General features: G+C 42.2%; 1 protein-coding gene across 4 annotated transcripts in view; it reads right to left on the bottom strand.

Annotated features, from left to right (window-relative positions):
- RORB (RAR related orphan receptor B) overlaps nucleotides 1-14251 on the bottom strand; it is a 257317-nt gene that overhangs the window by 46276 nt on the left and 196790 nt on the right. For all 4 annotated transcript variants that reach the window (XM_033956277.1, XM_033956186.1, XM_033956456.1 and 1 more), the window contains one exon: nucleotides 6866-7007. In XM_033956277.1, the coding sequence (XP_033812168.1) occupies nucleotides 6866-7007 (142 nt within the window). The remainder of the gene's footprint in view (nucleotides 1-6865; nucleotides 7008-14251) is intronic.

Below are 14251 nucleotides of genomic sequence, written 5' to 3'. Positions count from 1 at the left end.
TTCAGCACATGTTAAATTCCAGAAAAGATATAAAATAAAATGTCCAAAAATTGAGTAAAGCATGAAAGCATGAGGAGCATAACACTAACCCCTCTGAATGTGTGTGCATATAATTCTTTGTTGCTGCTGCTGGTGACCAGTAGTGCTGCCAGATTTGATTCGATTCACCGATTCACTTCGGTGAATTGATTCAAATCAAATTGTTGTCTGAGAAAATCAAATTCACTGATTCAGCAACCAACTCCCCCCCTCCGTGAGACCTGACATACTTCCAAGGCCTCCTAGAGTAGCAGCGGCAGCGGATGGTCAGCAGCGGCATCACTCTGAACAAGCTGCTGTGCACTCTGCCCTGCCGGGGTCTTCCCCAACTGATGATGCAGCATACGAGGAGTGTTCAATAATTTATTTAGCTGAGTAGGAAAGAATGTAGTAAGCTTGTTGAAACAAGTCTGTGCATGTTGTGACATGTCTCAAGGTTACTCATGCACAGTTATGGCTCAGTGCAAGTCTAACATTTCAAGAGATAGGATGTCAGGAGAGTCCTCGTGCAAATCAAGTAAGAAACTATTAGATTTGGAGCACCGTTCAGTGAAAAATTTCTCACAAAAGAAGGGAAAAAGCCAAAGGAGATTCAGTTTATGGTGTGTCTGCCCCATCATCCTACAAAGTAAAATTTTGGAGCAAGCAATTTAAGTGGGATAGAGAGTCCATTGAAGAGGACCCTCATACTGGACAGCCTGTGGAAGCAACTTCCAGAGAAATGTGCAAGAAAGTCAAGGATTTAACTTTATCAGACAGATGAATTAAGATTTCCTGAATAGCTGAAGAAATGGGCATCTCGGCAAGTACCATTTGGAAAATAATTCATGAAAAGTTGGGCATGTACATGGTTAGTACAAGATAGGTTCCAAGAATGTTGACACCATATCAGAAGGCCATGAGGATCCAGTGCTGTTAGGAGAACTTGGGGATGCTCCTTGAAGATAAAGTACATTTCTTTCATCATTTGATGACTGGAGATGAGACTTGGGTTTATCACAGAGATCCTGAGTCCAAAATGGAGTAAATGCAGCAGAAGCACAAGCCATCCCTAAAATAGTTCAAGACAGAAAAATCTGCAGGCAAAGTCATGGTAACTGTCTTCTGGGATGATGAAGGACTTTTGCTTCTGGAGTTCATGCCACACAAAGCAACCATAACCAGGAAGAGTTATGTTAACACAATGATCGCTTTGCAGGGGTCAATCAAGGAGAAAAGACATGAAAACTCACAGCAGGCATGGTGCTTCTTTACGATAATATGCTGGTGCATATGTCACAACAATCACAGGCTGCTATCCGAGGATGTGGGTTTCAGCAGCCGAACCATCCATCCTACAGTCCTGACCTGGCTCCCTCAGATTATTTCCTGTTCTTAGTTTTGAAGAAATCTCTCCTTATACAGCAGTTTCAAGTGATAAAGACGTCAAGGAAGATGTGACGTCCTGGTTTGACGGTCAAACAGAAAAATTCTTTTCACAGCGGTTAAAGTCATTGAAGGAAAAGTGGATGAAGTGTACTATCAGAGAACTATACTGAAAAATAAAACAAAAGTTTTTGAAAACTCTTCTCTTTCCTATTGAGGTAGCTAAATTATTGAACTCCCCTTGTAGAAGGGCTCTATTTAACCCTTTGCCTTAAGGCAAATTTTGGAAATGCAGCTAATTTGGATTTCCTGTGACAAAGGACATTATGATATGAAATCAAGATATTGTCGTTACTTATTCTTAATTGCTTTATGAATCTCTATTAGTCTTCTACACTGAACATGTACAATACATTTAAATTCATTTATTAATTTGATCAATTATGTAAATCAATAAAGCTACTTTAATGTGGGGCAGGAGAATGTGAAAAATATACACGGGTGTGAAGATTTTTACAAGATCTTGAATTCACTCAGATATAGCCAACTGGTGTTACACGTTTGAGTTAGCAGGATAAGGGCTCCCAGGGCGTACCAAGGGAGGGGGGGGGGGGCAGTCCGCCCTGGATACACACTCCAAGGGCGTGCACAGATGGCCAGGTCTGGAAGCTCCTGCACTGCTGAAAACGGCACCTCAGCGAGGCTGCTGTATTTATTCCAGAGCAGAGTCGGCAGCTGCGCTGAAGTGCACTAAGGTCCCGCAATGATTACTTTTGCTGCTGCTGCTTCGGAAGAGGTAAGTGACATCGGAGGGAGTTGGACCGGCAGCCACAGTCATCGTGGGACCTTGCCTCTGCCAGCCCAGCCTCCCTCCAACGTCACTTGCCTCTTCCGAAGCAGCGGCAGCAAAAGTAATCATCGCGGGACCTTGCTGATTTCGATGGAGAAAGAAAGAAGCATAGCAGGGTGGTGGCAGGAGAAAAAGGGGGTCAGGGTGGTATGGAAGCATGGTGAAGGGTGAGAAAGGGGCAGATGCTGATGGAAGTGGGGGGAAGGGAGAGGAGAGAGTGAAATGCCAGACCATGGGGGTGTGGGAGAGATGGAAGGGGGAAGCATAAAGTTTCTGGAAGGTGAATAGAAGGAGAGATGCTGTCATATAGAAGGGGCAGAGAGAGGGTAGACAGTGGATGAAAGGAAGAGAGTGACAAGAAGATGAGGAAAGCAAAAACCAGAGAAGACAAGGTAGAAAAAAAATTCTATTTTTTTTTTTTTTTTTGCTTTAGGGGAGATGCATTGCTGTTTCTATGGTGTTGCATTAAATGCAGAGTCTAGCTTCTTGGTGCTTCAGTTTAACCTTTGTCTACGTATTTTTATTCTATCTCTCCATTTACAAAACTGTAGAGCGTTTTTTAGCATTGGCATCTGAGCTGTTACCACCATGGCTAAATATCATACTACCGTTTTGTAAAAGGAGAAGGGTTAAGTTTGTGATTATGTACTAGGCGAAGGTGTTTACTTTGTTCTGTTTGTTCGAAAGACATGGTTTTCTGTTAGGATTGACTGTGCAGAATTGATCTGTACTAGTCTGGCTTGTTTAGTTTTACAATGGGTTTAATGACGTACTGCTCACTGCAGTATGTAAGATGCTGTCTTTTCCTAGGTACACTCTTGTGTGACGTGTGGATTGTTACTAAAAATCATGTTTTTCATACAGATGGGGGGGGGGTCAAAAAATGATGGGCCCCGGGTGCCACAAATGCTAGGTACGCCACTGAGGGCTCCTTTTACTAAGCTGTAGTAAACACAAGTTTATAGTTAGTGCTGCTTAAAAGGGCTTACCACGAGATGGGCTGAGGCATCTTGTGGTAAGTTCTGAATTTGTGCAAGCAAACCCTGCGCTAAAAAAAATACATTTTAGTTTAGTTTTTTTCTGAGGGTTGGGCATGACTAGGGTGGAGAGTGGGTGTTTCTGCACATGCTACATTAAGGGCTCCTTTTACGAAGGCGCGTTAGGGCCTTAAGACGCGGAATAGCACGTGCTAGCTGCTACTACCTCCTTTTGAGCAGGCGGTAGATTTTTGGCTAGCGCGCGCTAATCCGGTGCCTGTGCTAAAACGCTTAGCGCACCTTCGTAAAAGGAGCCCTAAATTTCTTTTTGCTCCATATACTCGTTTGGGCTGCGCTTTTTTTCTACCTCTAATCAGAGCCCTTAGAAAATAGGTGGCGGTTAAGGGCTCATGCACTCATTTTAGGTAATGGCCGTGAGCTAATGGCAATATTAGAATGTGAAATAACTATAATATCAGGGACAAGCTTCAATTAAACAATTCACACACAAAACAAAATACAGCTGGCTTACAAACACTGGAGTAATAAAATATTACTGGTTGGGGGGAGGGGGTAATCATTTACCAGAATTATAAGCATAGCCTCAAAGACTCAACGAGCACCAATCCAACTCAAAGTTGCAACAGAAGTGCTCTTATGGAGTACAGCCAGACTATCCCCCTCTTTTACGAACGCATAGCTTGGGATTTCGCGTCGGCAGCGGCGGTAACTACTCCGACGCTCATAGGAATTCTATGAGCGTAGAAACAGTTACCGTTGCTGCCGACGCTAAAATCCACGCTATACGTTTGTAAAAGAGGAGGTATCATTGGCCAGGTTAGACCGTAAAAAAAATGAGCAAAAAACAAAAACCTTAAAAAAAAAAAGGGGGGAAGAAAATTCTCTTGCTCAGAAAAAAATCCAGTCAAATCAATAAGATCAGCCTCCCCCTAAAACAGTAATATATGAGAACAATATTTTCTGGTCTCAACTAGTCCAAAATAAATGAAGTACACTGCTGAAAAAAACCCCACAAAAAACAGTCACTTAGCTGTTAATTGTCACTCTCCGAAATGGTAGGGATCTCTGAGCTAGGTCTGTGAAACAGCGGAACACAATTTCTTTCACTGCAGCAACACTCCGGAGAAACAAATACCAAAATCGCTTCAACACAATTCCCCTCCAGGCCAGCGGTGCACCATCCCCCAAAACTTGACAAAGGCAGCCTTGTTTCGCGGGACGCCAGCCCGCTGCTTCAGGAGAACAGGAATCAGACTGGAGGAGGAGGAAGAGGTTGATCTTATTGGTTTGACTGTGTTTTTTTCTGAGCAAGGGAATTTTCCTCTCTGTTTTTTTTTGAGGTTTTTGTTTTTTTGCCCATTTTTTTCCCGGTTTTAACCTTAGCAATTATAGTGCGGCTGTACTCCATAAGAGCACCGCTGTTGCAATATTGAGTTGGATCGGTGCCCAGCTAGACTTTTTACCAGCTAGATGTCTAAGGGGCTCATAATCGAAAGAGAAAAACGTCCAAAAACCGGCCTAAGTCGGGACTTGGACGATCATAAGTCAAAAACGTCCAAGTGCCAATAATAAAACCGGATTTTGCATGTATTTAAAAACGACCTAGGCCTTTACAGTGCTGCTGAACGACCATAGCTAAATGGGGCGTTTCAGGAGGAGTGTCAAGGGCGGGATTTGGGCGGGACGTGGGCAGGCTTAGACTTAGTCGTATTGCATGTATAACCGAAAGTTATACAGCACAGCATAGACGGAACTAGGATGTTGTGACTTAGACCATTTAAAACATGGTCTAAGTCACAAAAACCCACCTAAAGTCAACAGATAAGCACTGCAGACACAAACTACAGACCCACACACACTACCCCAGAGATCACTGACCCCCCCTACAACCCCATAAAAATCGTAATCACACCTTTAATATTCAGCCTCCAGACCATCATCACCTGGCAGCCTGGTATAGGAAAGCCTAGTCGACCTGCACAGAGGCAGCATAAGTCGTATGAGGGTGCATTAGGGACCCATAGAGAGGAGGACCCATGCCCATAAGCCACTGTAGTCATTGCATTGCTGGTTAAACATGTGCACTCCCCCAAAAACCCCCAAACCCTTTTGTACTGCCCTATAAGTAGCTTCTGCAGCCATAAGGGCTATTGGGGTGGTAGTTAGGTAGGTCTAGGGGATTTTGGAGGAGGTTTGGGGGGTTCACCATTATCTATAAGGGAGAAGTAGTGAGATGAAGACATGGCACCCTTTTTGTGAAGTTCACAGCAGTGCCCTTTAAGGTACCCCACTATTTAGGTGCCATGTCTGGTTGTCCAGTCTATCACTTTGTAGACCCCTCCCACGTCCAAAAGGTCTGTTTCTAGGTTTTTTTGCCTTGGACAAAAAGTTTGATGAAAATGAGGTATAAAGATGGACGATTTAGCAGCTTGAATGATCAGATCGGCAGGACATATAGTTAGACGATTTTCAAAACGGAAAATAATTTGGATGTATTTTTCAAAAATGTGTCCTAAGCTGTTTTTTACTTTGGATGACTTGCGACTTGGATGAAAATGGACTTGGACATTCCTTTCGATTATGCCCCTCCACGTTTATAATTGTGGTAAATGATTACCCCCAAACCAGTAATATTTTACTATTCTGGTGTTTGTTAAGCCAGTTGTATTTTGTTTTGTGTGTGCATATTTAGAATGTGCTCATTAAATCAGAAAATGGAAAACTGCCCATTTTCCCGCAGTGGTAAAAATCGCCTTAGCACGCAGGAAAGACCTGCATAAGGCATGCTAAGGACACTTTCTACAGCAGCTTTGTAAAAGGACCCTATATTTCTCCCACAGCTTTCAACCTCTCCCTACAGTATGTCTATTTTTAAAGCAGATAAATATAGCCAACTAGAAAAAGAGGGAGCAATTATTCAGTCTCTCTTCAGGAGAGATATTGTACCCTGACAGACCTAGCTGCCTTTGTAGTTAGTAAGTTTTAGACGTAGTTTTGGTTGGTAAGGGAGTAAGTAGTCTGGATAAGAAAGCAACCAAGCAGAAAAAAATGACCAACAGAAGCAAGAAAATAACCAATAAACCGGAAGGTGGATAATTTGCAAGGTAAACAATTGCTGGTTTAAACTCATTTTTTTTCTCAGTTATGTGCTTTTGAGAACAACTGCCCCTGCCCTAAGGCTTTCAGAGGCAATTTATTTCCATATTTTATAGCTATAGGATAAAACAGAGGCAAAGGTCTGCACATATACAAACAAGAAACCCGACATGGTCATGCTTTGTAAAAATTTTAATATTTGTAACAAAAATAGAGACTCAAAATTTCATTTCTAACAGGTCTTTTTTCCCCTGATACAGACTCTGCTGATATATGGCCATGTTGGGTTTTATGGCTGTCTATTTATAATTAGATTGAATTAAAAGTTTTTATGTTCATCGAATTGGGCTGTCTTTCCTTATCCTCGGTAGTCAGCTGTCTCTGGTTCACATTTTAAAGCTACATACCAGCACAGCACTTCTTCTTCTGTCTAGAAAGTGTTCACAGGCTTGAATAGGCAGCATAAGGGGGCAGATTCGGGGGATTTAATAATGAAGGTGGGAACCTGTGTCCTTACCATCTCTAGACATTCCTAGAGCGAGACACTTCTGCAGCCGGCAGTGCTGGCAACGGTTTCTGTTTGTTCTGTCAATTAAACAGTTTCTCTGCCGCGGGCAGGAGTAAGAGGCATTATTCTGCTGACTCCTCCTAAAGAATCCCTAAGAAATGGAAAAAAAGAGAGAGAGAGAGAGAAAGAGAGAGAGAGATTGGAGGGAAGAAAATTAGGGTTATCCAGAACAGCCCTCACTCACATTCTTGAGGGTTCTGTTTAGGATCAGTTTTGATTGATGCTTCATTTATGAAATTATATGAATTTTCAAACCAAGAGGGCAGACAATTATCTTACGTTTATAAATGATTTTTAAAAAGTGAGGGCAAGTAGCAAAGGAAGAAAGCAAAACATTAAGTTTCGGTTCAGTCCTTCACAGACAAACTGAAGGGCTTATCTCTAAAATCTTCTAAGTCCAATGGAGCTAATCCCGACTTTGCAGGTTTTGGAAATAAGCCTTTCAATTATATCTATAGGAGTTTCTCAGACAGTGCATTTGTAAGGGTTGTTTTAAGCAGAGCTGACAAATTTCACCACATAGTTTGAATTTAACATTTAGATCCCTATCTACGAAAGTGTAGTAGGGATTTGCAGTTACCACACAATAACTGCCAAAACTGATGTGCTTCAATTGCAAAATATCCATGTTAATTGTTGGAGGTGTTGCCAGAAATTTTGGAAAGTTTGTTGTGCAACAACCCAGCAACATGCTACCTGCATAGTGAATAATTTCTTGTAGTGTTTGGTTAATATTTACGGCTCCTTTTACGAAGGTGCACTAGCGTTTTTAGCTATAGCGCACGCTAGCCGAAAAACTACCACCTGCTTCATAGGAGGTGCTAGTGGCTAGCGCGCAGGCTAAAACCGCCAGTGCACCTTTGTAAAAGGAGCCCTGAAGGTATGGAAGTGGAGGAGTGGCCTAGTGGTTACAGCAGCTGCCTCAGCACCCTGAGGTTGTGATTTCAATTCCCACTTCAGCACCCTGTGACTCTGGGCAAGTCACTTAACATTTACTTGCTCCAGGCACAAAATATGTACCCGTCTAAAATATATCAACCGCTTTAATTGTGCAAATCACACAGAAAAAGCAGCATATCAAGTCCTTTAGCCTTTATCTTGTGGAAGCATGGACCTCACAAAATGTTGCACACACAGGTTGCAATTTATTTATGCATACAAGGGAAATAATCAGCCCATGTTCCTCACGGGCCTTGTACTACTAAAGTCTCTGAAAGCACAGTCCCAGTTTCAACAGCCTATCCCTGACAATGGCTTCATTCTTCAATACACAATAAAATTCTCTAGCATAATCTCAGCTCCAATAGCCCGTCGCAAATATGGCTCCATGGTACAAACAGCCATGGGATAAATGACCTACCTTTGCAGTCATCAGTTACCTTTCAAACCCTGGTGGTATAGACTTGAAGCTTCTTACAAAACAGGGTGCGTGCACTGAGCTAAGGCCACTCTTCTTCCCTGGAACTCACCTTGGGTACAGCAGCCAAGCCATGACACCCTGGAAGGATGCTCACTTGGAGCCTCCCTGCTCTGTTCTGCCTGAGGGCTTTTAACTTCCTGCTCTCTGCTTGAGCCCTGCCTTTCTGGACAGAGAGGTTAACATTAGGGTTACCAGACATATGGATTTCCCTGGACATGTCCTCCTTTTGAGGACATGTCCGGGGGGGGGGGGGGGAATGGCCGGACGGCTTTTCAAAACCCTGCACTTTGGGTTGGAACAGTTTCCCGACCAAATCGCATTGGGAAGGGGCATCCGCGCATGTTCAGACGCAATGCGGTGACATCACGTGTATGTGATGTCATTGCATCGTGTCCGCGCATGCGCGGATGCTGTCTGGGGAGGGGCTAAGGCTGAAATGGGGCGGAACTGGGCGGTTCTTGGGGGCATGGCCATGGGTTCAGATTTTCCTTTGGGAAAATCTGGTAACCTTAGCTAATATACCTATTCTTAAGATGGCATAGCTTCAGTGAGAGCGTTCCTAAGGAAATCCTGTCTTGTACCATCCACTCCCTCACAGACCTCAAATGATACCATACCTTATTGTTTCTTACAGCCCGCAAATGTCAACTGGGAATCATTGCGGCTTACGTAAGATTAATAAAGTTAGCGAAATAGACATAATGAATCAAAGCAAGACTATAATGCAGACAGATAGGTTTTTTTAGGCAAGGTGTAAGGTGATGCATTTTTTTGCATTAGTTTTTCATTGCAGAAATTAGCATGCTAACTGTTCATATACATTAACTGCTCATGCATAGCATTTGTTAACTGCTCATATGTTTCTGCACTATGGATGTGTGGTAATTCCCGCATTAAGGGCTCCTTTTATGAAGGTGTGTTAGGGCCTTAATGCGCAGAATAGCGCCCGCTAAAATGCCATGCGTGCTAGGCGCTACCGCCTCCTCTTGAGCAGGCAGTAGTTTTTTGGCTGGCGCGCGCTATAGCGCATGCTAATCCGGTGTGTGTGCTAAAAACGCTAGCGCACCTTCGTAAAAGGAGCCCTAAATAGCCAATACATTTTAGTAAATAGGCTTCTAATGTTCTCTAATGCTTAGTCTACTTACCTCTTTATCTATGTTAACAATTCTTATTTCAAGACTTCACTTCTAGATATATACATTTAACCCCCTTCCAAGATGATAGTTCCTGAGTTTCCGCTTTCATCATTTCTATGCCCCGCAAGCATCTTCTCTTTTCCCTTCAGCTCTCCACAGTTCAGCAAAATACCCTTTCTCTGGGTGCATATTTTATTATGCGTGATACATCTGATAAATTTCACCACACAAACACAGCACCCAGTACAGCTTTCCATAAATGTGTCTGTGCAACAGAGCATTTTTTGAGTCAGCTGTTTATTTCGTAGTAGGAAGACTTTTACACCGGTAAGGTGAAAATTGCTCCATGTATACGACAAAACAAATGACAATTTTATTTCATTACTCAAACCATTGCTATACTACTCGGAACTTCAGTTACACAAATGGCTTTTCCCACTCCCTCCAAATCACAATGAGGTAGTCTGCATGTCAGCTGGTAGACAGTCAGGGTTTGATATTCCCTCCCCAGCCTGCAGCTCAACACGTTCATGGAAGACCAGAGCTCTTAGACACCTCCTCAGATAGGCTGGGGGGTGCCAACCTGCTCCAGATTTGCCCAACATTTAATTCTGGTCTCCTTATCTCAAGAAAGATAGTGGCACTAAAAAAGGTTAAAAGAAGAGTGACCAAGATAATAAAGGGGATAGAACTCCTCTCGTATTAGGAAAGACTAAAAAGATTAGGGCTCTTCAGCTTGGAAAAGAGATGGCTGAGGGGAGATATGATTGAAGTCTACAAAATCCTGAGTGGAGTAGAACGGGTACAAGTGGATTGATTTTTCACTCCATCAAAAATTACAAAGAGAAGGGGACACTTGATGAAGTTACAGGGAAATACTTTTAAAACCAATAGGAGGAAATATGTTTTCACTTAGAGAATAGTTAAGCTATGGAACGCATTGCCAGACAGGTTTTAGACAATATCATTGCACAGAACATTCACTAATAGGCATGTCTACTGTTATTCATTACCATCTGGATCATCACAAGTCTGTGCTCTTAATTTCCCCTGATCTTTCCTCTGCGTTCGATATTGTGGATCATGACCTCCTGCTCGGACGCCTTGAAACTATTGGTATCACTGACCACTGCATGGTTTTGCTTCTATTTTGAAAACCGATCTGTTTACAGAAATTACCGTAGATAGTTCAAAGTCTAATAGATGCTGGCACTGTCATCTAGAAGTAGGGACACTGGATCATCTACTATTCTATTGTCCCTTGATACTTAGGTTTTGGAGATCCATTTGGGGTCAAGTGAATAATTTATTGGAAAATCTGGTGGCATTTTTTTCTTTAATTGACATTTCAAACTTTTATAATGTGTACAATTGAAGAATCAGAAAAACTGTATGAAAATACATTGTTACCATCACAATTATTAAATTAAACAATTTTTCCTCCCCTTCTTATTTTAGTTATAAACAATAATATTATATCTTATGCTATCAATATAATAAAAAAATAATAATTTTACTCTTCCAAATAAATATTCCACCCCCTCACCCTCCCACCCTCCCAGGAAAAATCTGGTGGCATTAACATATGATACTGTGTTATTTGGCACGTCAATGAGGGCTAAGAGCCAAATATCTTCTAATAATAATAAACTTCTATTTATTATGACAGGGGTTGTCATACAACATATTATGAAGAACTGGAAAAATTGGGACTGGTTGAATTATAATTTTTGGTAGAACTCTTTATGTCACATTTTAAAAATGGAGCATGTGATAGCCATACAACAGGGGCATTATAAGAAATTTAAGGATGTTTGGGAGCCACTAACAAAATTTTGTAAGGAATGATTATTACTTTTTCCCTTTGAATATACATGTCCAAGGTGGGGGTGGGGGTGGATGGTTGAGGACAATTGTTGTATATATACTGGTGGGGGGGATATATATATTTGATATGAATATAATTTGATAGAATATTAAGTGCTGTTAAAGTGTACAATTTTTCTATGTTATGCTGCACTTATTGCAGGTTTTAAAATGAATAAAGAATATATATATATAAAAAAGAAAACCGATCTGCTACTGTTTCATTGAATATCACAATCTCAAGAAAAATCTCTTCAAATTATGGAATTCCTCCAGGGTCCATCCTCTGGCCACTCCTGTTTAATATTTAGAACAAGCTCCGATCCCGTATAGGGAGAACCATGGCCAAATCGGCCGAAGCCGGAGCAGAAAAGATGGGAGGGGGAGGGGGAAGGGAGGAGAAGGAAAGACCAATCAACGATGGAAGCGGGATTGGGGGGGTTTAGGAGAAGAGTGGGAAGTGGAAGGGAGGTCGCCCTTTTCCAGACGGCGATCCGGGTGCCTTTAATGACTCTTTGTCAATCTATTGGATTTAATGCATTTGCTTATGCAGACAACATTCAACTTTTATATCCACTAGACACCGAGAACCCTTTAGAAGCCCTTTCAATCACCAAGAAACTTGAGCAAATCCATCAATGGCTTGCTACCAATAGACTTGCTCTTAATGTTACCAAATCAAATGTAATGTTTTTCCCATGGAAAGAAGGACTAAAATTTGACAACCCCATCACTCTTACAGGTGTTACTCTTCAGGCAGTTACTACTATCAAAATTTTAGGGGTCATATTTGATCAGAGACTGTCTTATCATGATCATATCAGCAGCATGGATAAATCAATATTTTTCAGATTACGGCAAATTCATTCAATCTCAAAATGGTTAGAACACAAATCTCTAAACAAATTAATCCATTCATTGATCATTTCTAAAATTGATTATTGTAACGCCCTATTTAAGGGCATTGCTCAAAAGGAGATCAGGCGCTTACAACTAATTCAAAATGCTTCTATTAAAATCATCATGAAAGCATAGAAATTTGATCTTGTTTCACCACTTCTTAAACAAATCTCATTGGCTTCCAGTGTCGCATAGAATAATTTACAAAATATGTTTGTTATCGCTTAAGGCTCAGCTCTATAAGTCCCCAGCTTTCATCGATAGGATTCTAATTCCCTACGCTTCCACTAGAATACTTCAGTCTAGTGACCAACATCTGCTAACTGTTCCTTCACTTAAAACCATTAATACGCGGGGACAATATATTTTTTCGGTTGTGGCTCCCCAACTGTGGAATTCCTTACCAATTTATTTGAGGGAAGAACGAAATATTGATAGATTTAAGAGCCAGTTGAAATGTTTTCTTTTTGAAGATGTTTTTGACTGCTAGATATCGTAAAACCCTGTTGAAGACGTAACTCTTAAAAAACAAACAAAACACCCCCAAACCCCTCCTTTTGTAGTTTTCTTTGATTGTTTCATTTGCCTTCAATTATTGGATTCCGTATTGGTTCTGTTTGTCCTGTAAGTCATGTATTTGCTATATTAATTTTTGTTTTCCTGTACATTGCCATAAACTGTTTTTAGAATTGTGCATTGCCTTGACTATATGATTAGGCAATCAATCAAATTTTAAATAAACTTGAAACTTGGATAGCGCAGCTGGTTTTAAGAAAAGTTTGGACAAGTTCCTGGAGGAAAAGTCCATAGTCTGTTATTAAGACATAGGGGAAGCCACTGCTACTCCTTGGATTTTGGCCAGGTACTAGGGACTTGGATTGGCCACCGTGAGAATGGGCTACTGGGCTTGATGGACCGTTGGTCTAATGTATTTACACTAATTATGATTTTGGCACTGATATGGCTGTGTGCTATTCTTTAACAATGGACACCTACATTGGATCATGTGCAATTCAAAAGTGGGTGTGATCATGGGAAGAGCAAGGGTGGATCAAGGGCATTCACATAAAAGGTGCACATTATTACAGAACATCAGGGATCCACACTCAACTTGCATACCAGGATTTACAAGTCTTTGCAGTCTAAGTTGAGTGTCAAATTCAGTGCCCAAGGTTGAGCTCAACAATTTCTATGAAGAGTGCTTACAGTAGTGTAGCGAGGGTGGGAGGTGCCCGGGACCGTGGCACTCCCCTTGCCCTCTTCTCCACCCCCCACACCCCTGCTCCCCTTCCGGTCCCTGTACCTGTTTAGTTTCCCCAGCGTGAGCAGCATCTCTACCTCGCTAGCCATGCCAGTATTGGCTCTCCCTCTGACATCACTTCCTAGTCGCAAGACCCAGAAGTAACGTCAGAGGGGAGCGCCGAGGCTGGTGCAAGCAGCTGGTTGGAGCTGCTGCTTACACTGGTGAAGAGCTAGAATTGAAAGTGTGCACGTGGCAGGGGAATTGAAGGTGTGTACGTGGTAGGGGAATTGAAGGTATGCACGTGGCAGGGGAATTGAAGGTGTGTACGTGGCAGGGGAATTGAAGGTGTGCACGTAGCAGGGGAGGGAAGGTGGCAGGGAATTGAAGGTGTGCATGTGGCAGGAGAATTGAAGGTGTATACGTGGTAGGGGAATTGAAGGTGTGCACGTGGCAAGAAATTGAAGGTATGCACGTGGCAGGGGAATTGAAGGTGTGTACTTGGCAGGGGAAGGAAGGTGGCAGGGAATTGAAGGTGTGCACATGGCAGGGGAGGAGTTGGAAGGAGTAGTGGGGGGGGGGCAGAGAGAAGGAGAGGTGCCAGCGCCCCTACCAAGATGGCGCCTGGAGTGGTCCGCCCTCCACCCCCTTTCTACATCCCAAGCACCCTTTATAGAATAGTTTGGAGCACCAAATTTTATTGGCATGAAATTTTTGGCACCATTTATAAAATCTGGCCCTCTTTGCAGATACTTTCTCTGTCCATAGTGCGC

This window comes from Geotrypetes seraphini, chromosome 1 (assembly GCF_902459505.1).
Source record: "Geotrypetes seraphini chromosome 1, aGeoSer1.1, whole genome shotgun sequence".
Taxonomy (NCBI): domain Eukaryota; kingdom Metazoa; phylum Chordata; class Amphibia; order Gymnophiona; family Dermophiidae; genus Geotrypetes; species Geotrypetes seraphini.
The sequence above is the reverse complement of the archived record's forward strand: the minus strand, read 5'-3'. Positions and strand labels throughout refer to the sequence as shown.